The sequence below is a fragment of the Mixophyes fleayi genome, chromosome 2, assembly GCF_038048845.1.
Source record: "Mixophyes fleayi isolate aMixFle1 chromosome 2, aMixFle1.hap1, whole genome shotgun sequence".
NCBI classification, from domain to species: domain Eukaryota; kingdom Metazoa; phylum Chordata; class Amphibia; order Anura; family Limnodynastidae; genus Mixophyes; species Mixophyes fleayi.
The window spans coordinates 96,737,455-96,763,831 of record NC_134403.1 but is presented as its reverse complement, the minus strand read 5'-3'; the positions used below and the strand labels follow the sequence as shown (position 1 = coordinate 96,763,831).

The window sequence follows — 26,377 nt, the reverse complement described above, 5'->3', positions numbered from 1 at the left end:
TTGGATGATGATACAAGTCTTCTACTACAAAGTATATAGTACTTAAAGTATGTACACAAATTTCTGATCTAAAGTTGGCCAGAGATTATAAAGTGTTGCAGAAGAAAACAATGGCATTTTCTAAATTAAAAATAGAAATAAATAACATTGTGATAACTAATCACAAAATGTTACCAACAGTAAAGGTAGCATTCATCTTGATATATGTATTGTGCACTCTCTGTTGGACCTGCTACTTGCCTCGATTTGCAAAAAAGAGTCTAGATTTCAACGTGCATAGGTTCGCAGAGCAAAAACTGCCACATGGGCAGAGGAGCAGAAGTTTGTACAGGGGTTGTATAGGGAAGTGGGGAGGAGTGATAGTTTTCACTGAAGTACGGAGGTACACAGAAATGAATTAAGAGGTTGATATGCAAAAAACAATTTAGAGCAGCTTACAGCTGATTGGCTGGCTGTTCGCATAATAACCCTTCAAGGTCAATTAAATTAGTGTCTAATTTCTGTTTATATTTTTATTCCTACTACTCCTAATTTTATTCTGGACTACTTCCAAAACAATAAAATATTTCCTATGAATTTAGGTGACTAAAAGTGGAATATTGGAGTTTGTTTTAATTAAAATTACTAACAATTGGTGTTTTGTTATTTACGAACAAGGTACTTCTGTGATCTAGATGCTCCAGCAGCCGCAGGCTGCTGGCTTGAGTTCCTCAAACTCTAGCAGCCTTAGCTTTTTGGGACTTCTAGCGTCAAACAGTGCTTAAGACTTATAATATGAGGACAGCGACAACTGCTATATCTACTCCTGTCACATCCAGATATGCTCATATTAACACTATTTTGAGTCACAGCTATCTTAACGTGCAATTCACCATTTGGGCTCGGAAAATGTGGCCCACTCTCATGACCTTATATTTACAGAGATTCAATAGCAAATCACGTGGTTAGTTATGGCATTGCAATCACACTTATCAATGGTTTGGTGTTTAATGTTAACATAATATGTGGAGCAATTGTACAACATGCAATAAACGATGGCAGCAGAAAAGCTTAGCATCAAGACAATTTGATGCAAGCCAAGTCTCTGCAATTTCAAATCTGCCTACAGAGCATAGAGGTATGTTATTGATTTAAATCCACTTAACTAAATTAGAGACTACTGGACAAGAAGGTAAAAACACTAAACAAAGTAACACAGAAACAGAATGTTCTCTCGTATAATAATTAGAAATACCAAAAAAAAAAAAAAAAAAGTATACATAATGAGAAAACAACAAAAAAACAAAACCTAATCAATAAAATATACATAGGCTTTCTTACTAAAGGCTCAGTCACATAGGCTCTAAAAAACACTAGTACAGTCATGGCCACAAGTTTTGAGAATGACACAAATATTGGTTTACACAAAGTTTGGCGCTTCAGTGTTCTTAGCCCTTTTTGTCAGATGCTGCTATGGTATACTGAAGTCCAATTACAAGCATGTCATAAGTGTGAAAGGCTTTTATTGACAATTACATTAAGATCATACAAAGTCAATAACTGACTCTTTTCAAAGACCTATGCAATTTGCCCTGGCATGCTGTCAATCAACTTCTGGGCCACATACTGACTGATGGCCCATTCTTGCCTAATTAATGCTTGGAGTTTGTCAGAATTTGTGAGGTTTTTGTTTGTCCACCCGCCTCTTGAGGATTGACCACAAGTTCTCAAAGGGAATTAAGGTCTAGGGAGTTTCCTGACCATGGACCCAAAATTTTGCCCGAGCCACTTAGTTATCACTTTTGCCTTATGGCAGGGTGCTCCATCATGCTGGAAAAGGAATTGTTTCTCACCAAACTGTTCTTGGATGGTTGGGAGAAGTTGCTCTTGGAGGATGTTTTGGTATCATTCTTTATTCATGGCTGTGTTTTTATGCAAAATTGTGACTGAGCCTACTCCCTTGGCTGAGAAGCAACCCCACACATGAATGATCTTAGGATGCTTTACTGTTGGCATGACACAGGACTGATGGTAGCGCTCACTTTTCCTTCTCCGGACAAGCGTTTTTCAAGATGACCCAAACAATCTGAAACGGGATTCATTAGAGAAAATGACTTTACCCCACTCCTATCCCTGTACATTTTGCAGAATATCAGTCTGTCCCTAATGTTTTTCCTGGAGAGAAGTGGCTTCTTTGCTGGCCTTCTTGACACCTGGCCATCCTCCAAAAGTTTTTGCCTCACTGTGCATGCAGATGCAGTCATACCTGCCTGCTGCCATTACTGAGCAAGCTCTGCACTGGTGGTGCCCGATCCCGCAGCTGAATCAACTTTAGGAGATTGTCTTGGTGCTTACTGGACATTCTCACCCAAAAATAATTTCTGGTCAGTTTGTCCCTTTTTTAGCATATGAGGTATTGAAAACAGACTGTCAGAATTAGTATTCACAGAATGGTTTACACATTTTTTTCAGCTACATACAAAAGCAGTAATGGGCTTATACATATTTTTTTTTTCTTACACCTGTTTAGTATAAGAAATAATGGTAGAATTAAACTTAAAAGAAAGAAAATGCAATTGAAACAGTTGTGGAACAGGAAGGCACCTTAATTTAGATAGATAATTGAACCTGCTGAGGAGATGCAAACACACAGCTAAAATAAGAATGTATATTTTTCACATAATAAAAAGGTCCACATTTATGGACTTCCATTTAAAGGACGGGCAGAAGGGATTTGGGCAGAAGGGATTTTTGCAGAACGGTTGGATATTTTTCAGGGATACAAACAGTGTGTATGTGTCCTTAGGAGTTGGACAGCAGTCAATGAAGTCTTACCTTTTAGGATAACTTCCATGGGCGTGTATTTCTTAGCACTTTTTGCCTTTAAACAGTAATAACGTTTGCATATCTAAAGAAGTTATTTTGCCCTGCAGCCACTGTTTGATTAGATGTAAGGCATTATACCCCAATACGTGCTACTTCTAAAGATTTTAGAGAGATAAACAAGGCATTTTGACTAGAGGCAGAAACCATTTTAAACATAAACCAATAGTTTTTTAAAATCATACACGGACATGTTTTAAGCGCAATTTACTTTTAAAACACGAAATAAGCAATCTGTTGCTCAAAGCATATGGAGGACATATTACCCTAACAGTGTAATGGGTGGGCATAAACACAAAACATTTATGACAAGTACATGTTGCGCATTGTAGTTGGAGGGAAATACCCAAATCATTGCTCCTTGTAAAAATATGCCATTTGTATTACATAAAAACAAGTGATAAATATGAAAAAATTAGCAGGCCTTGCTCATTTACAGGTGTCGATACAAAAATAGAGAAAATACAATTTGACTGTTTAATTGTTCTATTCAGACTGTTAACCTCAACTGAACAAAATTTTTTTTAATTTAAAAATGATTAACAGGATGGAAAAAAATAGCAACAAAACATGGACTGTATCTTCCAAGTTGTGTGATAAACTTAAACAGAATCCAACACTTCTGAATTATTTTATATACTGTCTTTTTTACTAGGTATTTTCTATATTCCTTCTACCTGGGAGAGAGCTTAGACAAACAGTCTGTGCTGTATGCACATGATCTTGAAGTAGACCTGTCATTTAGGCTAGATAGACACTACAGGTTTTTCACTAGATTATTGGGCCAATCATACGATCAACGACCGTTTGGTCCGATATTGCATTAGTGTGTAGGCTCAAACGATCATGTTTTAGCGTCCCAAAGCACATTGTGTCGTTTGATTTCATATTATAACCGGACTAAAAAGTTCTATAAATGATGCTGTTCCAATTCTACCTTGTGTACGACCATCTGACAATTCTGAAGACAGTTCCTCCAACAGCGACGGCACTCTGGGCATGCATATTTACATTTATGATGTTGTTTCCTACGTCTCCTATGTGCCGTGTATAAATGTGAAGCACATGGCAATAGTGCTCTTTTCATAGCAAATCAATGACAAACTTTTTACATGCTCTATATGTCATCTATGTTTTCCTGTATGCAAGTGTATACAACATGAATAGTTAACGCGTGTGAAAATACATGCAGATTATATATTTTTTTTATTCATGTACCAATTGTTTTATGGCCATCAACGACCATATGGACAAGTCCATATTTTCCGAACGTACACTATACACAAAGCTGAACCATGGAATTAATGGTGATGATGGCGTTTCCTGTTTCTGGATGTATATTTGTGGGTTCAGACCGTCATTTAAGTTAATTTTGCATATTGCTGCTGGGATGGCATATCTATCCAGTGTGCACAGAGTCACAATCTTTTGAACCAGTTATGGCAGACGACAATCACAGAACGGATGGTAAACCATGTATAGTGTGTGTGTGCGCATGAATCCGCATGCTGATCGGGACTTTGTCGTTAGCAAAATTATTAACGATTTTGCATTGAGAATTTTTCTTTAGTGTCTACCAAGCTTAAGACACAGTGGAAGCATCTATTTTGTGTACAGAATTAGTTGTCAGCCTACCAATTTGCAAGGAACTAGTGATATCACAGACACTCTCTAAGATCCAAGAGACCCATCTTATTGAAGTGGTGCGTGTTCCGTGTGGTTTGATAGGCTGTAGTCTCATGAGTATTTTTTAAGCGCCCAAAATGTAAATCTCACCGACTCCAGCACACTGGCCAAACTGCAAAAAAAAATATTGTAGCCTAATCAGGATAATGTGGAAAATGGATTATTGCAGTCATGATCCATTCTAAAATCTAAAGTTGCTTTAGACAACAGTTTCCAGCAAATCACTGTGTAAGCAAACTGTGTGGTATTACAGACAAGCAGTGCACAGATGTTTATTGCTCAGTCAGATTCTAAAAGCTTCACATTTTTTTGGCTAGAAAGGACCATACTGGGGGTCACACCAAGTATATTCCGTATAAGAAACATAACTAATCAAAGCAATACTTCTCCAAACACATTTGTTAAGACCTCAATATAAATTTTAAAGCAATATCATATATACATATTAAACCTATAGGAACTATTCATCTCCCCAAAGAATCTACATAACATGATTTCCTGCACATATACATATGAAACAGGTTATACCCATGTCTGTTATTTTTGACATATTTTAAATTACAGATTTACATTTAGATTTCTGTATCCTAGTTAGTTACCACCATTTTTATCCAATAAGCATTGTGAGTTTTTATTATATTAAACTTCATTTAATAATCATCGATCTGGGTTTTCTTAAAGAATGAACAAGTCAGATGGCTTGGTTTCAATAATGCTATATTTATGCAAGGAATTGATTGGTTTACACAGTAACTGATTAAATTAAGCTGTGATTCTATTGTGGAATAAGTCATGGAAGATTTCCTTAAGAGAGTCAGCTAGAACTAAATGTTACTGGTGCCCACGATTGACAGCGACTGCAAGATACCTTTTTGGGACATGTTAACCATTTATATACAGACCAGGTGGCTTTGATTAACCCTTTCACACAGATGTCACATGCCCAAAGTGAAAATTGTGCAAGTATAATACAAGTGCTAATCAAAACCCTCTCCTTAAAGTACGCAATGTAGTGTCCACATCTAGAAGGAAAAAAAACCCAAAAAAACAACAAATAGACGAGTTCAGAGAAATGCTTACTGCATAAGTTAGGCTCTTGTATCATGGTGGTTATTGCAATACAAAAATGGTGTTGCAAAAGGGAATTGCTATTGGATATACGCAACTTAAACAGTGCAGCCCACAGTTATGAAGGTCAATTTTAATTTTAGAAATATATTTTTATTCATCCTAGATGTTTTTGATATTATACTCAGTTTTATTATGTGCGCCAACACTTATTTTTCATGGTATTCTTTATAGCTTTGGCCTAATCAATATGCAGGTCATTTCTAAATTGTACATGCTGTGCTCTTCATATACGTTTGTTCCCAAGAATAATTCAGCTGCAGGTTTATGGATGCAGGTTAGCAACTTACTGCACATGCTACATCATATTGCACACTGGACCAGCTAGAATGCAAAGGTAAAAGTATTCAGTGGGCTGTGTGATCAGTCACACAGCAATGTTAGTCAGAGGGTTGTTGTCTTATGTTAGCTGTGTAGAGGGTGGTAATAGGGTAACCTAGGGAGATTAAGATGCTGGTTGAGGATTATTATAAGCTTGCCTGAAGAGGTGGGTTTTCAGAGAACTCTTGAAGGTTTGGAGACTAGAGAAAAGTCTTACTGTGTGAGGGAAGGAATTTCACAAAGTGGGTGCAACCCGAAAAAAGTCCAGTAACCAGGAATGGGAGGATGTGACGAGAGTGGAAGACAGACGCAGATCTTGTGCAGAACGGAGGTGTCGAGTTGAGAGATATTTTGAGACAAGTGAGGAGTATGTCGGTGCAATTTTGTTGGCCTTGTAGGTTAGTAGAAGAATTTTATATTGGATTCGTTGAAAAACAGGCTACTATTGTAGATACTGACAGAGTGGCTCAGCAGAGGCTCAGAATCTAATTTTGGGAAGACCAGTAAGGAGGGAATTGCAATAGTCGAAGCGGTAGATGATGAGTGCATGAATTAAGGTTTTTGCAGTGTCTTGTGCGAGATATGTACGTATTCTGGAAATGTTCTTTAGATGTATGTAACATGATTTAGATATGGAGTTGATGTGGGGAATAAATGATAATTGTGAGTCAAGGAATACACTTAACATGAACATAAATCCCACCCTGCAAGCTATCAACAGAAATAGAAATGTCGGGCAGAAAGAATCTGTTTTTGGGTGGGAATATTATTAATTCAATTTTTGAAAGATTGAGTTTGAGTTGGCGAGAGGAAAACCAAGATGGAATAGCAATAAGACAGTCAGTAATGACAGACAACACAGATGGTGAGAGATCAGGAGAGGATAGATAGATGTGTGTATCATCTGCAAAGAGACGATACTGAAATCCAAAAGGAGCTCATTAGTTTTCCTAGAGAAGTGGTGTAGATAGAGAATAGCAGAGGACCTAGGACTGAGCATTGTGGTACTCCAACTGATAAAGGAAGCAAAGCAGAGGTGGATCCAGAGAAATTAACACTGAAAGAGTGATTAGAGAGGTAGGATGAGAACCAGGATAGGACAGTGTCTTCAAGACCTAAGGATTTTGTTTTTTCAAAATAGGAGTAATCACTGCATGCTTGAATAGTGATGGAAAAATACCAGTAGAGAGAAAGATTGCAGATTTTAGTTAGAGGTGAAATAAGCACAGGTGACAGCGACCTACCAATTTGTGAGGGTATGGGATAAAGAGGACAGGAGGTAGAATAGGAATATAAGAAGAGAGTAGAAACTTCCTCTTCATATGTGGGATCAAATGAAGAGTGTGTCAGACAGTGCTACAAAGGAATTGAGCAGATTGCTTGTCGAGGGAGACGATACCATTTTAAGTCTGATATTATCAATTTTGTACTGGAAATAAGAAGCAAGATCCTGGGCACTGATGATAGTAGGAGGGTTTAGAAGAAATTTAAATGTGATAAAAAGGCATTTGGGGTTAGAAGCTGAAGCATAGATGAGAGATTGGAAGTATGTGCGTTTTGCAGAGCATTTCAGTAGAAGTGGTAGATAGCAGTATATGTGACTAAAACAGAGGTACAAGATTTATGCCAGCGACGTTCTGCTTTACGAGAGAGTTTGTCTTACTTTAATATGCCATGGTTGGCAATGAAGTCTGCGTGGAGTATGAAGAGTTGCTGGAGCCACTTGATCAAGGGCAGTTGCTAGGGTTTGGTGAAAAGAAGGTACTCTCCTATCAGGGGAGGAGAATGTAGAAATTGGGGTGAGAAGGTGTTAGAGAGGTGGAAAACTGTATTAAAAAATATTAACTTCTCCTAAAACAAAAGAAAAATGTTTAGAGTAGTTAATGGAGATCAATAGCAACATAAAATCTTAACTACCAATATAGCAGGTCAAGCAAAAGCCTATCCCACCTCTCCTGTGTGATGCGTGCCTTTACAAACAAAGGGGGGAATTCAATTGACCGCAATACTGTAGAAAGTAACGTAGCCTGCACACCATTACCGTTAATACATCATTTTAACTGATTTCTGCTCGCTGCTCCCTGAGCTGCGTACAAAAACCAGCGCTGAAATTACTGTAACAGTAATAATGTACACTATTACCGTATCGGTAATTGCGCGCAGGCCGCGTTGCTGCAAAAAGTAGTGCGGTCAATTGAATCCCCCCCCAGAGTGTTAGATCCTCTCCTGTACAGACTGTTCTAGACATTGATGAACCTGCTAAAATTGGGGAGAATTTGCTTTTGATTATTTAATGGATGTTGCCTACCTGCACCCAAAACGAATATTTGTTTTTGATTGCATAATATCTTAAATGTAATGGTCAATGCACCATCAAGTAAGACATCCAAATACATAGTTCTCAATGTACATGAATGAGCCAGTGCACAACAAACATGTATAAAACTGCATCAGCTGTTCTGTATAGTGTTCTAATGAAAACCATGAGAACAAACGGTTTATGGGATTTTGAACTGAATGGATCAACCTTTGTGAAATAAAATCAAATACAGAGCAAATCACCATCCTGTGATGATTTCAAATTAACAAGTCTGCAAGATAAACAGGTTGTTGACAATATGCGTGTACATAAACAGTGGGAAAACAGTGTTGCATAATTAGTTAAAAGAACTTTCTGGCTAATTTAGACTTGCATTTGGTAGCACTTTTCAAGTCTATAGAAAGAGACAAGCACAACAACATGTAAGCCAGCTGCAAAGCCAACATGTACAATTATTGAATCAAACAGATTTCATTTGCAAATGTGCTTTTTTTCAAAGTCTATTGAAGACATTTATAATTATAAAGTTGGTGCAAGAGAAAGAAAAAAAAAAGTGATGTGACTTATAGCAAAAAGATGGTAGAAGTCATTATTTGATCTACACTTGAAAAATGACACTTAGGGGCGTATCAATTGTTGGCGGAAACGCCGAAAATCCCGCGGTCCGCGCACGAATACCGGATTTCAGCTCGCAGCTCACTGAGCCGCGAGCTGAAATCCAGCTACAAATTACCGTATTAACTGTAATAGTTTTAACGCCGCAGGACTTATAAAGAATTGAATATGCCCCTTAGTAGTTTCAATGAGCACCTTAGTTCAACACCAGTTTCTCAAATCCTACCTATAATTAAGTAACCTCTTAGACTTAAGTTTACTTGGCATGAGTTTTGGAAAAAAAAAAAAATTCTAACCTCAACAATAAGGCCTCACTAAATTGCAGTATATACATATTAGCGCACGTTTCATTCTCGTCAAGTTAAAAAACACATTGTGCTTCCAATCATCTAACTTCCTCCATTAAGGTATCTCCTATTATATAGATAAGATCTGTGGTTCCCAAACTCAGGTCGAGGCACCCTTAGGGTCTCCATAATTATTTTAATGCACCACTAAGCCTAAATAATCAATAAGTAGTCTTGCTTTTTAAGTAGATGGGTCAAAATAACGTAATAAGTATTTAGGTCCCTTCACCAGTTTCCCTTTTGTTACACTGCCCCTTCATCACAGTTCTGCCCCTGCGTTACTTTACTTACCTTTTACTTGGCCTTCTTTCTTCTGTTTTCTTCTCCTTTTATGTCTTTTTATTCCAGTTCAGGCTCCACTGCGCCGCAAATGTCGGACGTGATGACGCCAGGTGTTGCGACTACAAACCAGTAAGCTTTCCCAGTAAATAGCCAGGTAATAGCTGGCCGGGTAAGCTGGTGTTTGCAGTTTCACAACATCTTTAGAGTCACAGGATGGCCAGGCCTGTAGGGGAAGATTCAATGTGGCGCAAGATGCTGCTGAACATCGCACTTATACACACCCATTATAGGAGGAATTTCCGTTCGTTTTTTGCGCTCCTCTATGGGGTGCAAGAAAAAAAAATGAGCAGAGATTTCTGCCATAACGTCAGCGCGATGCATCGCCGAATCTTCCTCCCTAGAGTCTGATATCACATAATGCAACAGCACAGTGAGTATGCTTCTTGCCAGCAGTGGACACGATACATTTTTTTTCCCAGCACAGTAAAAATACTCCTCTTCACATTTTTAATGAGTATTTCTATCCAAAAGAGAAGTATATAATGTTTGGTAATTACATTTAATATTAAATATGTAGTAATTAATAGAGAGGCGCTATTGATAGATTCAGATATCCATCATAGGGAGCTGCGGTCCATCATCATATACTATTACTTATGATTCATAGCGCCTGATAAATTTTTGTTAATAATAAATATGACATATGACGTTCAAATCTCACCATTCAAGCAGGGGAGTATTGTTCTAATTTATAACAGTGGTCGTCCGGAAATGTTTTGTGTGATTCTAGTGTAAACCAAAGTCACCAATAAAATCTGGAAAAACAGATTTTTAAAGCACTAAACTTGCAAAAGAAATTATAAAGTAAAACACAGGCATCCTGTACATCCAGCATTAAGAAGAGTTGCAGAGATAAAGCCACAAAATGTTAATTACAACCCCCAAACAGAACAAGAGAAGGAGTACTATGCAACTGTCAGTAAAGCATAGAGAATTGCACCCAGCACACAGAAGAGAAGTGGCACTGTGCAGCTGTCACATACAGCATAAAACTAAATACTGAAAATTGCACCCAGTAACATCAGTTACTACATACTGTATATCAGCTTAAACAAATATCTTATCAGTTTAACTAGATGGAATGTAACATTTTCATAATGGCATATATCTCTAACACTAAATCTGCTGTTAAGAATTCACTACTTAGGAAGATTGTAAATGTACTTCTGCCTGATACATTACAGCTTTTTACAACATATCAGCTCTGCGCATTGTTTTATTGCTTGAGGCAAGTTCAAGCCATTAGCTGGAATGTCGGTGAAGCCGTCTTTCTGCATACATGCAATAGCATCTTGTAAATATTTCCTACTACATTGTGGTTCATCTAGAGATCACTGCACAGATGCATGAACCAGTATGCACGCTTGTACTGTAAGATATTGGTAGAGGCAGAGCACGCCTGGTTGAAATTAACTTTATTACAAGACAACTGAACAAAAAAAAAAGAAAGTGGAGTTTCTAATACTATAAGCAAACTTTCTACACTTATTGGGGGCAAATCAATTGGCAGCGTTACTGTAAAAAGTAACGCAGCCTGTGCACTATTACAGCAATAGTGTGCTTAAATACCGTGATTACGGTAGTTTCAACGCCAGATTTTTGCTCGCAGCTCCCTGAGCTGTGAGCAGAAAGCCGGGTTACCTTTACCGTAATAAGGGTAATAGAGTTATCGCGGCACTACTTCAGGGGAATTGAATTCCCATCATTGTGTAGCCAGACAATGCGGTGCTCAAAATTCATTAAATTGTATGATTTCAAATACAGAAAATGTATGAGGTCCTAAACCCCTCTACTGTGTACCTATATACAACCCTTTCTTGGCATGTTGACAGTGAATCTCCTATGTCAGTTCAGCGATGTCTACAAAGCTATTTCAAGCCATGGCTATGCTGACAATTACATTTTTGACACAAAAGTACGACTTCCTGAAAATACAGTCAAAATGAATGTATGAATGAATGAATGAATGAATAAATGAAAGCAAGGCCGGGTATTTATTGTTATAAATGATATAATATCTACAGTCAGTGGAAATGTGCACTTTCTAGAGCACCAAGTCTTCTATCTGTTAAATAGAGACATTATTAACAAAAATTAGATAAAATATAACACTAAAGCTTTTTTTGGGGGGGGGAGGGGGGGGTTAGAAACAATCACACATATCTTAGAAATGTGCCATGTTTATAAAAGATGGGACAGAAGTTTGATCTTAAGAAAAGGGGATCAAATATGGTGGTGAATTGCAGAGTTGGATGCGGATAGTCTGAAAACTAAAGTAAGCAGAATGGATCAGTACATGCATATGCGTTTGCTTTGTGTATATGGGGCCTGTAGCATTCCAAATCGTTAAATGAGCTTTAAAAATACAATGGACGTTCTGATCCTGTCCAACCACTTGACCATCCAGCCCTCTTACCACGATTGATATTTAGTAGGCTACACACTGCAAACTGTCAGTCGGCCCCGGGAGTTCCAGATTCAGTCTTAGCCCCTCCTCTTCTTCCTACCTCTTCTCTATCTATTTTATTCATTGTCACACCCCTATACTCTTCTCCAAGGTCTCTTTCCAATTTCGTGCTACTGTACCCAGTATATATGTCCATACTGTATAATCACTCCAATCATGTTTGGTCTACTCTTTTTGCCTATATTGTTAGGTATCATTTGTTCATTACCTTTTGACCATGTTTGTATTTTATGTGGCGACACTAAATAAAGTCTTACAAAAAAAAATTACAATGAAAGCCTATTGGTGCATTCATTTAGTTCTTGCCAAAGGAAAAGCCAACACTGGTCAGGATACATTTCACCTCACCAACAGCCGCAGGAAAGCTTTAAGACACGTTCTTTAGCACGTTACAAGGTAACTCAAGGTTATGTCTAATGTGTTTAACTAGCACTGATTTAAAACACCCATGAATACAAGACTTCAAAAGCCATGTTTATGTTCTCTAAACTGCTCACAAAATGTCGGCTATACATATGAGAAACGTTAAAATGTTTTTTACCTCTCAGTTTTGGGAATATCTGCTCAGAATGTTTTCACCATTTGTATCCTAGAATATGTATAAACAAAAAAAAAAAACCACATCCTTATGGATGTAGAGATATTCACTTTACATTTACTAAAACCACTCCATTGCCAAGAACAGAACTTTGGTGGGGGTTCTGCCACTGGGTCCCCACAATTTTCTATAGTTAGCTGGATTTCTACACTCTTACAAAGCTGGGACCTCTTCCAGTAACTTCTACCTGTTGCAGAGTAGACAAGAGATCTGCTGTAATAGAAGCCTTAAAACTGCTATGTCGGATCTCCTCCATTACTACTCAAGTAGCGCTAAAGGTGACACAGCTCTTGGCTATATGTAAGTGCTGGAACCCCACCAATTATAGCAAATGGTAGGCATTCCAGGGAAGATACCCCCTCCACAAAAAGCACGATTATTGGAAGGAGATTTAATAAAGTATTAATCACATTGGAAAAACCCTTTAATGTTCTGGACACTAGCAATAGAAATAAGTAATAAAGTGTTACAGACTGAGAAGACTACCTTAATATTGATCATTTGTCATCATTAGGAAATCACTATGCATATACTGGAGATGATGAAATGATATTTAACAAGAACCGCATTGTCTCAGCTATGCATATAGAGTAAAAGGGATTGAATTGGGAGAAACATAGCTGAATGGGAAAAGGCATTAAAGATAAACATAAAATAAACTCATTAGGATATATTATGTTTTATAGTAACATAGTAACATAGTTGATGAGGTTGAAAAAAAAGACACCAGCCCATCAAGTTCAACCTATTTTGGATCTCCTGCGATCCTGCACTTATATTTGAAATCAATCCAGAGTAGGCAACCGCCAATTTGTTTCAATTGTGAAAATCCCCCCAGACTCAATATTGCAGTCCTATTTTTACCCTATATCCACTACTATCCTTCATTTTAAATTAACGGTCGTATCCCTGGATACACCTTTCCGCTAAAAATTTGTCTAACCCTTTCTTAAACATATCTATTGAATCTGCCATCACAACCTTCCCTGGCAATGAATTCCATATCTTGACTGCCCTTACTGTAAAGAACCCCTTCCTTTGCTGGTTGTGAAATTTCCTCTCCTCTAACCTTAGGGGATGACCACGAGTCCTGTGTATGGTCCTTGGGGTAAAAAGTTCCCATGAAAGCTCTCTGTATTGACCCCTAATGTATTTGTACATAGTAATCATATCTCCCCTTAGACGCCTCTTTTCTAAAATAAACATGCCTAAACTGGCTAACCTTTCCTCATAACTTAATGACTCCATACCCTTTATTCATTTTGTCGCCCTTCTCTGAACCCTTTCTAGTTCCAAATGATCTTTTTTTATAGAGTGGTGCCCAGAACTGTACTGCATATTCAAGATGAGGTCTTACCAACGATTTATACAGTGGCAAAATTACACTGTCTTCCCTTGCATCTATGCCCCTTTTTATGCATGTCAATACTTTGTTTGCCCTTGCAGCTGCTGCTTGACATTGAGCACTATTGCCAAGTCTACTGTCTACGAGCACTCCCAAATCCTTTTCCATTATAGATTCTCCTAAATTAATTCCATTTAATTTATAGATTGCGTTCTTGTTTTTGATCCCTGAATGCATAACCTTACATTTATCTGTGTTAAACCTCATATTCCATTTGGCCGCCCAATCCTCCAGTTTATTTAAGACCCTCTGTAAAGAAGCTACATCTTGCTCTGATTTTATTACTTTACAGAGTTTAGTGTCATCTGCAAAAATAGAAACTTTACTCTCTAAACCATCACCAAGGTCATTAATAAATATATTAAAAAGGAGTGGTCCCAGCACGGAACCTTGAGGTACTCCACTTAAGACCTTTGACCAATTAGAAAATGTTCCATTTATCACAACTTTCTGTTCCCTATTCTCTAACCACTAGAGTATCTACATTAACACTTATATGTACATACCAGTCATTGAATTCAGTTGTATTTGGTTTAGGTAAAGTCTGATTCTTGCCTGTAATGTGTATGTGAGGGCCATTGCAAAATTTCAGAATCACTGATCTAAAAATTATAGAACAGACCAGGTTCTAGAAAGATGTAAAAACACATCAGTTCTATCACGTATAGTCTTTAGCTCTTAATCTTTCTAATATATTATGTCCAGAATCTTCTAAATTATAACTTACATAAGATTAAAACAAACACTTTGAATATCCCCTTAGGCTTCAACAGTCAAAACACAGCCCCTGACTGCAAATAGTAATTCGTTTTGAACTGGCATTTGACCAGGCTTGGCTAGCCAATATTACATATTATGCTGAATAACCAGACATCTCTCTGAACCTCGATATAAGAACTGCAATAATTTCCTTCAACATAGTGTCATCTAATGATCACAGTTATAAAGCAGTGATAGGCAACTTGATACATTTCAGAGCCCACACGTAAGGACCTTTAACCATCAAAAGGGCAACATATTACCCCTAATCTCAGAAATAAATCAATTAAACAAATGTTACAAGCTACAACAGACAAATCTGGCAAAGCAGGAAGGAGCTGGGGACCACAGTTTTACACTTGTAGGGTCACCTGGTGCCCATCATTGTTTTATATGAAGGTTTGCAGTGGTTACAGAGGACACATACGACTTCTCATAAGGTAAACAACATGGTGGTCTCTGACAATAACATTTGTCAAATTAAAAATTACAATAAAAAAATGTTTACACTGATTTATAGCGTGGCACAAAGGATAATTCATATTAAACAACCAAGCAGGGCCCCACCCAATCCTGTGACCCAGTTCTTATAGTGTTCAGTCTGGTGACACAAGTTAGTGGCTAAATTGGTCACGATCCAGCCGTTTGGAGCTCAGGTCAAACAGCCAGATCAATTCTGGCATCACTGGGGACAGTTATTGAAGTCATAAGATGCCTGCACACACAGGCCAATAGGGCCCATCTATTGTCATATTATGGCTGCATTTAAAAACATGCCCAATAATTATCCCAGACAGAGTTAACTCAAGAAAAGAGCAGGGTCTTCCAACAGCACACTTACCCGTGGTATACAATAAGAGGATACCGGACGTTTATGTTATAGCCGCAGCCTGCCCCGTATATAATTGACATCTAGTATGTGAGATTTGTGACTACAGCAAATTATCTTCCTATACATAGACTAACTGCTGTAAATGACTTGCCTTCCTTCATGACAATTTATTAGCTTACACAATGATCTTTAGATGAAACATTAAGTTGAAGGAAATCATTGTAGGTCTTATTTTAAGGTACAGGAAGCAGCGCTATATAAAATGTTGACACTGGTAAAACAGGGATTCACTTTCTTACATGAAGTGCTTATTACAAAAAGGTCATTGAATGTATAGTAAAAGTTGAAGGGCAAAATAATAAATAGTTTAAGAAAAAAGTAGTTAAAGGATAACACCACTTTTCTCTAAAATAAATAAATATATATATATATATATATATATATATATACACACACACACACACACACACATACATACATACACACATTTCTATAGAGGAAAAAGTTCTCACTACACGCAGCACTTTAGCAAATGCCAAACTGACCTTGAAAACGAATTGCTCTATTTGTGGCCTTTGGGTTGTTTGACTTTTCACTATTATCAATATTTTTTTTAGAGCTGTTAAATGTATTTAAAGAAACAAAGAACAGATATATTTCAGCCCATAATTATGTACAACAAAAATGTAGGTGGCAGTGCTAAAATTATGTAAAAGCTAGTATGGCCATCGTTTCTGTACTTTTAGCTCCAATTAAATATAAAGAATAACTGTTACCCAAAGAATTTTTCAATTCATATCATATTTGAGCACAAATAAAAAAAAAGTTTCTAAATTGAAAAGGCTGCAACTCAATCTTTGGCAAACTTACAGACAGATCAGAGGTAAAAATTGGGACATCCCAGGGCTAGGCAAGTTAGCAAATGTACCTAAAAAAACAAAAAAAACAAAAAAAAACAAAATAGTACTTGTGCCTAAGTTTTTGTAGTCGTTTCTAGGGATGACCAATGAACACACAGGTTCCTTGGCTGCTTAAAAGATTCTAAAGTCCTAGATTTCCTCAACTGGTTTCTGAATTCCACTATGTTTCATCCTCCCCGATATGACTTAAGGTGGTTTTGTCCCCTCCCAATCCTGCTTCAAAGAAGTTTACATGCAGGGTCTACCATAGTCATCTCTTATCTCCAGCAAAACACTCCACATTACTCAGAAAAAGATTTGCACACTAAAGGGTGAGTTTCTATGTAAAACTTAAAACCCTTATCAGTATTTCCATTTCTGCCTTACAATCATCAGAATCCCCCATGGACGTCATATATATATATCACTTATGTAATGCAGTGTTCATGAAAACAAAACAAAAACAAAATTGTAAACAGAAATGTGACGTTTGCATACTATTTAAAAAAAATAAACCTATATGGAGAATAGTTGTGCTTGCATCTTGGGTAAGAAAAGGAAGTATGCTAGAGATATTTTGAACACGAAGGCGACAGGTAGAGCAGAGACCCTGGGTGCATGAAATAAAGAAGAGGTGAGAGCCAATGGTGACATCAAGGCAGCGGGAAACTGAGAAAATTGATGGTAGGGAAGAGAATTGGTCAGACGAGTGGGAGGTATATTTGGGTGTCATCAGTAGAGGAGGTCCAATGATCGCATTAGTTCACCAAGAGATTTACAGACTTTCAAAATTTTCATCATAGTAGTTTCTTTAGTTTCAATATTTACAACACAGTTCCATGGAAGTTCCCATTGGAAACAGATTATAGCACAGATGGCTTATCAAAGGACAGGACAAATAAGCATGAAAACAGGAATAGTGATTATAATATATAACTAGATATCAATCCCTTACAGGCTGACTACCATACTATAGAACTTTTGAATGTCGCACACTTGGAGTGGAGGTGTATTTAAGAATTTACAATGTTAATGGCAAGTTGAAGAGGGTGCAATGGCTTTAAATAAAGACATTAATATACATACAGTTTACTTCTGGCTTTCTTTTAAATTCAGCAAAAATAAATTCTTGTACCACTAACCCTAAAACAGATGGTTTGTGGAAAACTGCTACCGATTTTTATATATATAATATATATATATATATATATATATATATATATATATATATATTTTTTTTTAAACACATCGCATTGACTCATCCATAAAAATGGACAACACACCCAGCATATCAAAAAGAGCAAAAATAATGAATGCAACAAAGTGGTTTATTGTGGTGTGGTTAAGACAATTGCTTATTCTACTTTATAAAACCATAAATCATTTATTTACTTTTGCGTTTAATCAACAGATTGTTGTAAAGTCTATTTTATTCCGGTAACAGAATGCAACAAACATAAATGGACATGTGAGGAATACCATTTCTCAAATTGACCCCCTACATCTCTGGTACAGAATGCAACATGCTGCAAAGCCTTCCGGCACTAAAGGTGTTAACAAAAGGCCTTTGTTCTCACTCATTTGGCAACAGCATCATCAACATTCCCCTTATACAAAGCGGCAATGGAAATTCACTGGATTATTTCTAGATCACAGTTATAAGGAAGAGTAACTATTGCAGCTTTTGTGTTACATTAAAAATTCCTCCTGAAATACAAGTGCAAGGAAGTTATGGCACTTTGTGCTCAACATCCATACGAACACCATTATTACCCCCACTAAAATACATTTATATTTTCTTAAGGTTTTTAACTTAAATCTGTAAAAAACACAAGCAACATTCGCCAAGTAGTTGTAGACCAACATACTTCTATCCGTTGCATTTCTGGCACAAATCTGCTAAATAAATGGATACAATGAAGCAGTTTTATAGGGGAAGTTCACCTTCAGATAAATTGATGGTCCAATTGATTTGTTTATTTTCACTGCCCTTGGATACAACAAATAAATCTAGGTCTGTGCATTTACAGTGGCTTAGTGGTTACCACTACTTCTTTATAAAATAAAAAGTAAACTACATACAAAATTGCTTCCCTGCCCCCCAGGCCTAGGTGTATGTGGCCTTTCCACAAATGTAGACTCATGTGTTTGGTGGCTTAGTGGTCAGCACTTCTGCCTTACAGCACAAGTGTCATTAACTCGATTCTCGACCATGGTCTTATCTGTGTGGAGTTTGTATGTTCTCCCCATGTTTGCGTGGGTTTCCTCCCACACTTCAAAAACATACTGGTAGTTTAATTTACACTAAAATTAACACTAGTTTGTCCATGTGTGTGTGTGTGTGTTAGGGACTTTAGACTATGCTCCAGTAGGACAAATATTCTCTGTACAGTGCTGTGGAATTGGGGGCGTTATATAAATAAATGGTGATTGGATACAAACGTATCTACTCAGTAGACCCGCTGTCAAGTCCAAGGGCAAAGAAGAAAAATAAAGAGGAGGTCTATATGGATATTATCATCATCATTTATTTATATAGTGCCACTGATTTCGCAGCATTATCATCATGTGTGTAATGTTACACAATATGGGAAAAGTAATATAAAGTGTTAACACGATGTTACAAATAACTGCCAGAGATACAACAGCATAATCCCTGATGGATCTATAACAAGCCAGACTGACCATCCACTGTAGTCGAAGCTTGCCGAACACATGTCCACTGTCCTTGCAAGCAGCCATCCAGACCACATGTCTATTTTAAGTAACTGAACATTCGTGCAGCAAAAAATGTAAATAAAAAAATGGATAACAGCAGAGGAATGAAAATGAATGTTGTCTTAGCATATTGTCATCAGTTTGTGCCTTGAGTTTGCATGTATCTGATATTTTAAACCACTGCTTCCTTTTCTATTCACTTACTTAAAAGGTAGGTAAAGGCCTCTTAGAATGAATGACAGCAGTGGGGCTTTTCCACTAGGTTAGAAAATTCTACAGCAGCATTTACACTATTAAATATCCTCCTAACCTTCAAACCATAGGTACCAAATGACAAAAGGGACAAGAAAAATTGCAAAGTAAAACAAACCAGTAGGTGCCACTCAGTAGGGGGGAACTGGTGCAAAGGAAAGTTGGCGTTACACATAGCAAGCAGATGTTTCTTTTCATTTTTTAAACGTAGATATAAAATAAATAAAAAAAACTTCCCAACAAAATCTGAAAATTAATTCATTGAGATGTAGCTTAAGTTGTAATTATTTTCAGACAAAACAATAGCAGTGTTACACATAAAGCAGCAGAAGCTTTTACCAGACTATTCCAGTTAGAGATAATCTCAGTTGCCAAGAAACAATTTATTTAAAGAGACTACAGACCAAACATTACATATCAGGAGGAGACTGATATTTAGCTTTCTCTGATGCCAACAGTCAGTTGTAAGAGGGACATTGTTTTTTTTTTTTAACTGATCTGTAAACATTACACAATCTTTTGTTCACTCAAGTACCTTTGTAAGAGTGAGTGACATTTTCCTAGTGACTTTGGGCAAAGCAAATCAGTGTATAAAGTCAGCATGAGTGACATGAGTTACATAAACTCTAGTAACCAACATGCCTAAAGATTTTCTGTTAGTGCATAACTTTTGGGAGCAATCTGTATTTCAAGTGAATAAATTCCCAGCTTCCCTGACTCCAGAGGGTTGGATGATAGTCCAGTCAGAAAACCTCATAAGAACAGATGGTAAAGACCCCAATTTAAGCACTGAAGGTTAGCCTGGATTACACAATAAGACCTTAAATGGGTGATAACTGACGGGATATCATTAAATAAAAAAGGAAATAAATGCCACATTAAACAGGCCACACTAGTTGCAGACCAAATGACAACCTGTGAGCAATTTAGCCACACACATGGATAGATAACTCTTGAATAGACCCTGTCATTGAAGAAACAAGCCTTGCCCTTTCTTTCCTCTTTATGCCGGCAGATGATACAATACATATTACAATGGATGTATTGATATTTAGAACAATCATTGTGGAGCAACTGTGCAATCATGGTAAGATAAATGAATCAAAAACTAATAAATCAGGGAGAAAAAGAGTGCAGTAATTTGCTCCCATGTGTATTAAAAAAGGTAGTGTTGGAAAGTCAGGAGTTACAAATTACACTGCTCATTACCAAGATTACTACCATTGGCAGAGGTTAGATACATGTAAATGGCATACACAAGATGTTTACGACTACTTATTTTTGGGTTATACAGCTTTTTTGCTATTAAATAATTTTGTAGGGATTAATTTTATACAAATGTGTAAAATATGTTTCAACTTCTATAATTCAAAATATTTTGCATAGTTTAAAGTATAAACTGAACCTTTCACCTCTGCAACTTGGCACTAATGTAAATATGGCAGAATTTGGAAATATGCTCTAATTTGGTTTATGATGAGGAGACATGAGAACATGATGACAAATCATTAGTGCAAGCTAATAAAATAATGAAATGCTCCGATTATATATATTATGGAAGCTAAAAAGTATTAAAAAACAAACAAAAGAAAATACACAGGCAAAAGGCCTCAATGTTTTTAACAAAAAACTCTGAACATGTTATTGCCAAAACGGTGTTTACTAAAAAACTCTAGCTAGTGCTCAAATGAATAAAAGCATTTAAACGACTGAGATGGGAACGTATTTTTGTATTGAGGATGGGTGGGAGTGCAGGAAAATACATACTACACAAAGGAAAAATCATGACATGCTGATTCCACCTAGTGAACAATACAGGATGCAGTTATATGTCAAGGACAACATGTTGCAGGCAGCAATTAAATGTACATGTTTAAGATACAGAAAGGCTAAAATATAAAGCGAAGCCAGGAGCTTCACTTAAATGCAGTATTTCAGTTAATATTTCCATTAGTATTAATGACAATAAGAGCACAGGTCCTTACCTTTCATCTTCACCATCAACCAGGGGTGTTGTCAGAGGCAAAGACTTTAAAGGAAGGAAAGATCCAGCACTTTGAAAGCTACCACTACTATCCAAAGCTCCTTCACCAACACGGGATAAGCCAACCACTGAGTGCTCCATCAAACGCCGAGCATCTTCAATCCGGCTTGCAACTGACTGAATGAGAGATGGTGCTAAGAATTGACCAGCACTAGCAGACATCTGAAGAGACATGTTTTGTGCAACTGGCAAAGTTGCAATTACGGGGGTTTGGTTTCCACTTTGGACTAAATTCCCATTTTGTGCCGTTGGAAGTTGAGTAACAGTTGGTGGTGGACCTAAAGCAGTAGCTGCAGCAGATATTCCAGTAGGGATAGATGTACCCTGTTGAACATTAGTTGCTGCTGGTAGTGGACTGACTGCAGGTACTTGTTGGGTGGTCATTCCCTGTACAGCAGACTCAATTAGTTGCGTTGGATGTTTTGAAGGGAGCAAAGTATTCTGAGGTGCAATCATTACTTGTTGTGGGTGGCCAGTAGCACCCACCTGCATGCCTTGAGAGGGTGTCAATACCTGTTGAGAAGTAGCTGAAACACTTTGCTGCATAACAGATGGTGTAGTCTGACTGGTAGATGCCTGGTGCACTGGAGTTGACAGGTTTCCTTGCTGACCAACGCCAACAACTTGACCACCTGTTGCAGGTATGGCTGTCTGTGTATGTACCACAGGTTGAGTTGGAGCTACACAGGGTGGTGAAGCTTGTGCTGATGCAGACTGAATTTGTGCCTGCAAAACTTGTGCTTGGACAACAGGTACTGTTGAAGTACTACCAACTCCTGATGAATTTGACTGTGCAGATGCAACTGCTGTATGAAGCAATTGTGGATGCTGTAGGTATTCTGGTAAATTCCCTGGAACAGAACTTTGATTTGATGGAATTACATGTCCAGTGGTCATCTGAGTAGGAGCAGTCTGAGGATTTGTATATTGTAATTGTTGTTGAACAGTTGGCAGATTTTGTAAGGGTTGTGCCGGTTGAGGATATGGCAATTGCTGTGGGATCATAGTAGAAACTGTTGGCTGTTGATGCCCTAAAGAAGGTAGTACACCAAGAATATTAACAGCAGCTGGCTGAACGCCAACTGTAGCATTCATAGTAGCTGGGGCTGCCTGCCCTACTTGTTTCTGTGGAGAGTAAGTGGCATCCTGTGAATGTATCTGTAACTGTGCAAGCTGGGGTTGTGAAACACTCTGTGGTATACTCGAAGCTGGAATATTCTGGGTCAGAGGGCTGCTGAAGTCAATCTGCTGAGGGCCTAGTGCTTGAAATCCTTGCATTGCAGGTGCCCCCATTTCACCACTTCCAACACTTTCTGTATAGTGACTCAGAGTGCTGATATTGCTACTGACTGAGCTCCCACTAGTGCTCTCTCGCTCAGACATCACTTCAAGTGGGTTTTGTTTAACACTCTCTACAGCTTTGTTGACTGCGGCTCCCTCTGAAACAGCTGCTGCATTTTCTTTGTCATAGAACTCCATACAAGTCCATCTGCCCTTTTTAAAAGGTTCTGAACTGGAGTCTAATTTTACAACTCTAAACCTAGATGTTGCAGCTGAAGGTGCTGCCTGCTGCTGTCCTGCAGCTGGTACAATTGTTGATCCCACAACTGCACTAGTAACATTGTTAACTATACTAGATGAGGCATTGCTGCCATTACCAGACAAACTTAAATTTGTGTTATGGTTTCCAGACACAGCACTAATATTACTAGAACCTGGGACATTGCTGGAGTTAACATTTACATTACTAGGCAATGCACTGCTTACATTTTGAATATTAACATTGAGTGCTGTACTACTACCTGTGGCAGGATTGATACCTGTGCTTACAGGGCCACTTGCTTTACGCACCATAGGTGGTATAGTCCCCACATTTGGAACAGCAACAGAAGGTGCAGAGGAGCCAGTTCCTGTAATTACACTGTCCATACTTCCTTGAGTAGCAAACTTCACAGACGCTGCATTTTGAGAAGTCCCAGAAATAAAGGCACTGGATAAGCCATGATGGGTAGGTTGAGGAAGTCCATGATGAAGATGGTGAGTGCGATGTACATTCCCATTTATCATGATATTTTGCTGAACATTAGATGGTAAATGTTGATGAAGATGTGGTTGATTTGGAGACACAGCACCAGGTGTGTCTGCTTCTTGAAAGTTATTCAAGGTCTCTTCTGAGGAGCTTCTTTCTGGACCCCCAAGATCTGTAGCTTTAGATAATGACACATCCAATATTTCAGATGATGACAGATCTTCAGTGTGAGATTCATCCAAGTCATCATAGCTTTCAGTATCTTCAGCTATACTGTTGTTTGAGCTCATACTTGCAGAAATTTGAGCAGGTGTTACACTGGTAATCTGAAAGCCACTTTTCTTCTTCATCTGGGCCCCTGACTGTACATGGGTCTGTGGCATTAAATTCAGGGTCTGAGGATGCTGTGGAGGTCCAGGTGAGGAAGAGGATGCAGGTGGTGGAGGCTGCACCAATATAGGAGATTGATAATCATCAGAGGACAAGATATGCCCACCTACTACAGGTCCACTTGTTAAATTTAAAGAAGAGGGGTTGCCACTGGTACCACTGCCCCTTCTGGGGATATCTGCCGGGTGCGCCATCTTCCTGGCAGCTAAATCTGCAGATGGATCGGGCTGGTGCATTTTAACTCTCCTCCTCTAGCCCTCAGCCCACCCACCTTCACTCCTCCAAACGTGCAAGATGTGTTTCCCCTCACTGAGGGGGATAAGAAGTCTCCCGCTGAGATCAAACAGCTGCAGCCCTGACAAATATATATGTAGTATATCTATCTGGGCAGACGGACGTCACCTCTCCAGTGCGCAGTACTCAGTAGTGCCCCACAAATGAGATATGTGTAGAATACACGGATGTGAGAGACGCAGTGTCACTTCCAAGTCCTGGCACGCCACCTCCCTCTCCTCTATAAATTACCACGATCACTACAATCCCTTTAATGACAGTCTTCAGGATCAATCCTCCAGGGGAGCAGCAGGGGTAGTTGCCCTGGATCCGAGCAGGCAGGTGTCGGTATGGGGCTGTCGGGCAGAGTCGGAAGAGCTCCTTGTCGGAAGGTGGTGTCGGAGGTGTGCGAGGAGGTGGCTGGGTTGAGCTGAGCGATGCAGCCAGTGGACTCGGCCATCACTGACAGCCATCAACACTCCTCCTGCCCGGGGCCCGGTGGCGGCCCCATCCTCTATACCGGGGGGAGGAGTGATGGAACGATAGACGTAGAAATAACCGCTGTGTCCGTCTTCTTCTGTGCCCGGAGCTGCGGACGACTTGTAGAACTGCTCTCCGATCAGCGAGCGTTGTAGTGAGGAGGCCGGCTAGTCATGGACTCCTCTCTCTGTATCTCTCCCCCGTGACTCTGCCTTTCTTTTCTCTCGCTGTGTCTCTCGGCTCCGGCTCCCTGTTACACGGCGCCTGTGCCTCCCTCCCCCTTCTTAATCTAACACTGTATTGGAGGACAGCGGCTGGGAGCCGGGGAAGCAGCTCACTAAGGGGAGGAGAGAGGGCTGTGGTAGGAGGGGAACACGGCAAAATGGCTGCCGGACATGCGCAGTAGCCTGGTATGAGAACTGTATAAAGACAACCGGCCTGCAGAGGGAGGGAAAGAGCCGATCATGACGTAGGGGGCTCGCCCGAACGTTAGCGGAAATTGCCGAACACTTGGGCGAGGATTTCGGGAGGGTTCGGTCTCTCCGATGAATGACGTCAGTGCAGGAGTCAGACAGACGTGTCCTGCTTGTTGAAAGTCGAGGACCGTTTGGTCAGAAACAGTCCATTGTGCAAGGCAAAGGCCACGTGGATCTAATGTCTGTCTACAAGTCATTCACAATGGATAGGTATCTCGAAAAGACAATGGTGATAAAATAAGATATCTCCCAAATTCTTAGTATCTGAATAGTTTCGTGCTGATGTGCACCTGCTCACACAGAAATATTTGCTGGGAGGCTATGAGGTGCATGTTACTCACCTGCAACAGAATGGTCCTGAGTCATACAGAGAACAATTATATCCGTGCTTCATTATTTCTCACAATGGAAAGCGATTTGCATAATGTTAAACTGATGTACTAGAGCAAAATTAGAAACACTTAAACATACAGCCAAACATTACAAGCTTCAACTGAGGGACAATGTGTTAAACAAAATATACAGTCACACACTTTAAAATTAATTTGGGGCTTAATACTTGTTGGTGAAAGAAGGCTTTACTTAACACTTTAAAATTAAATGTTGAGTGCTTCAATAATGGTAAAATATTTGATATTACCGTAGCAAAATACATTTTGGGGTGATCTCTAAAGTACATAATGACAATATGTTTTATTTGGGTCAATAATTAGTGTCACTGACAGGGGTCTGCATGCGCACACTCACCTAGGCTGCATGTGCAGCACGGCTTGTATTGAGGCTGTTTGTGTAGTCTAGAGAGACCCAAGAAACCACTGCATTGGAACCCCAATGTTCTTCGTATGTCATGAAATATACAGCACATGCAGTTTAAAATTATACAATTGAAGGTCCCTTTACCCCACTTTAGTAATATCATCCTGCTGAGACATTTTAGGGAGACCCTAACCACATTTACAGATACCACTAAGAAAAGGCCACATCAACGTATGCCTGGCTTATAGTTCTATGTTCATTACTTTGATGTAACAAAATTAGAGAGCATTTTCTGTAGATAGGCATCTATAGTCATTGCTTTCTTATTTTGTGTAAAGCCTACCTACTAAAGAGAAGTGATCCGAAAATGCAATTGTA

At 38.7% G+C, this 26,377-nt stretch overlaps 1 protein-coding gene across 2 annotated transcripts in view; it reads right to left on the bottom strand.

Annotated features, from left to right (window-relative positions):
• TSC22D1 (TSC22 domain family member 1) overlaps positions 1 to 25,122 on the bottom strand; it is a 70,225-nt gene extending 45,103 nt beyond the window's left edge. The window contains exon 1 of one of the 2 annotated variants that reach the window (XM_075199741.1): positions 21,537 to 25,122. In XM_075199741.1, coding sequence (XP_075055842.1) covers positions 21,537 to 24,250 — 2,714 coding nt within the window. In that variant the 5' untranslated portion in view covers positions 24,251 to 25,122. The remainder of the gene's footprint in view (positions 1 to 21,536) is intronic. The other variant, XM_075199740.1, reaches the window with a different exon arrangement.
• Positions 25,123 to 26,377: the final 1,255 nt, after the last annotated feature.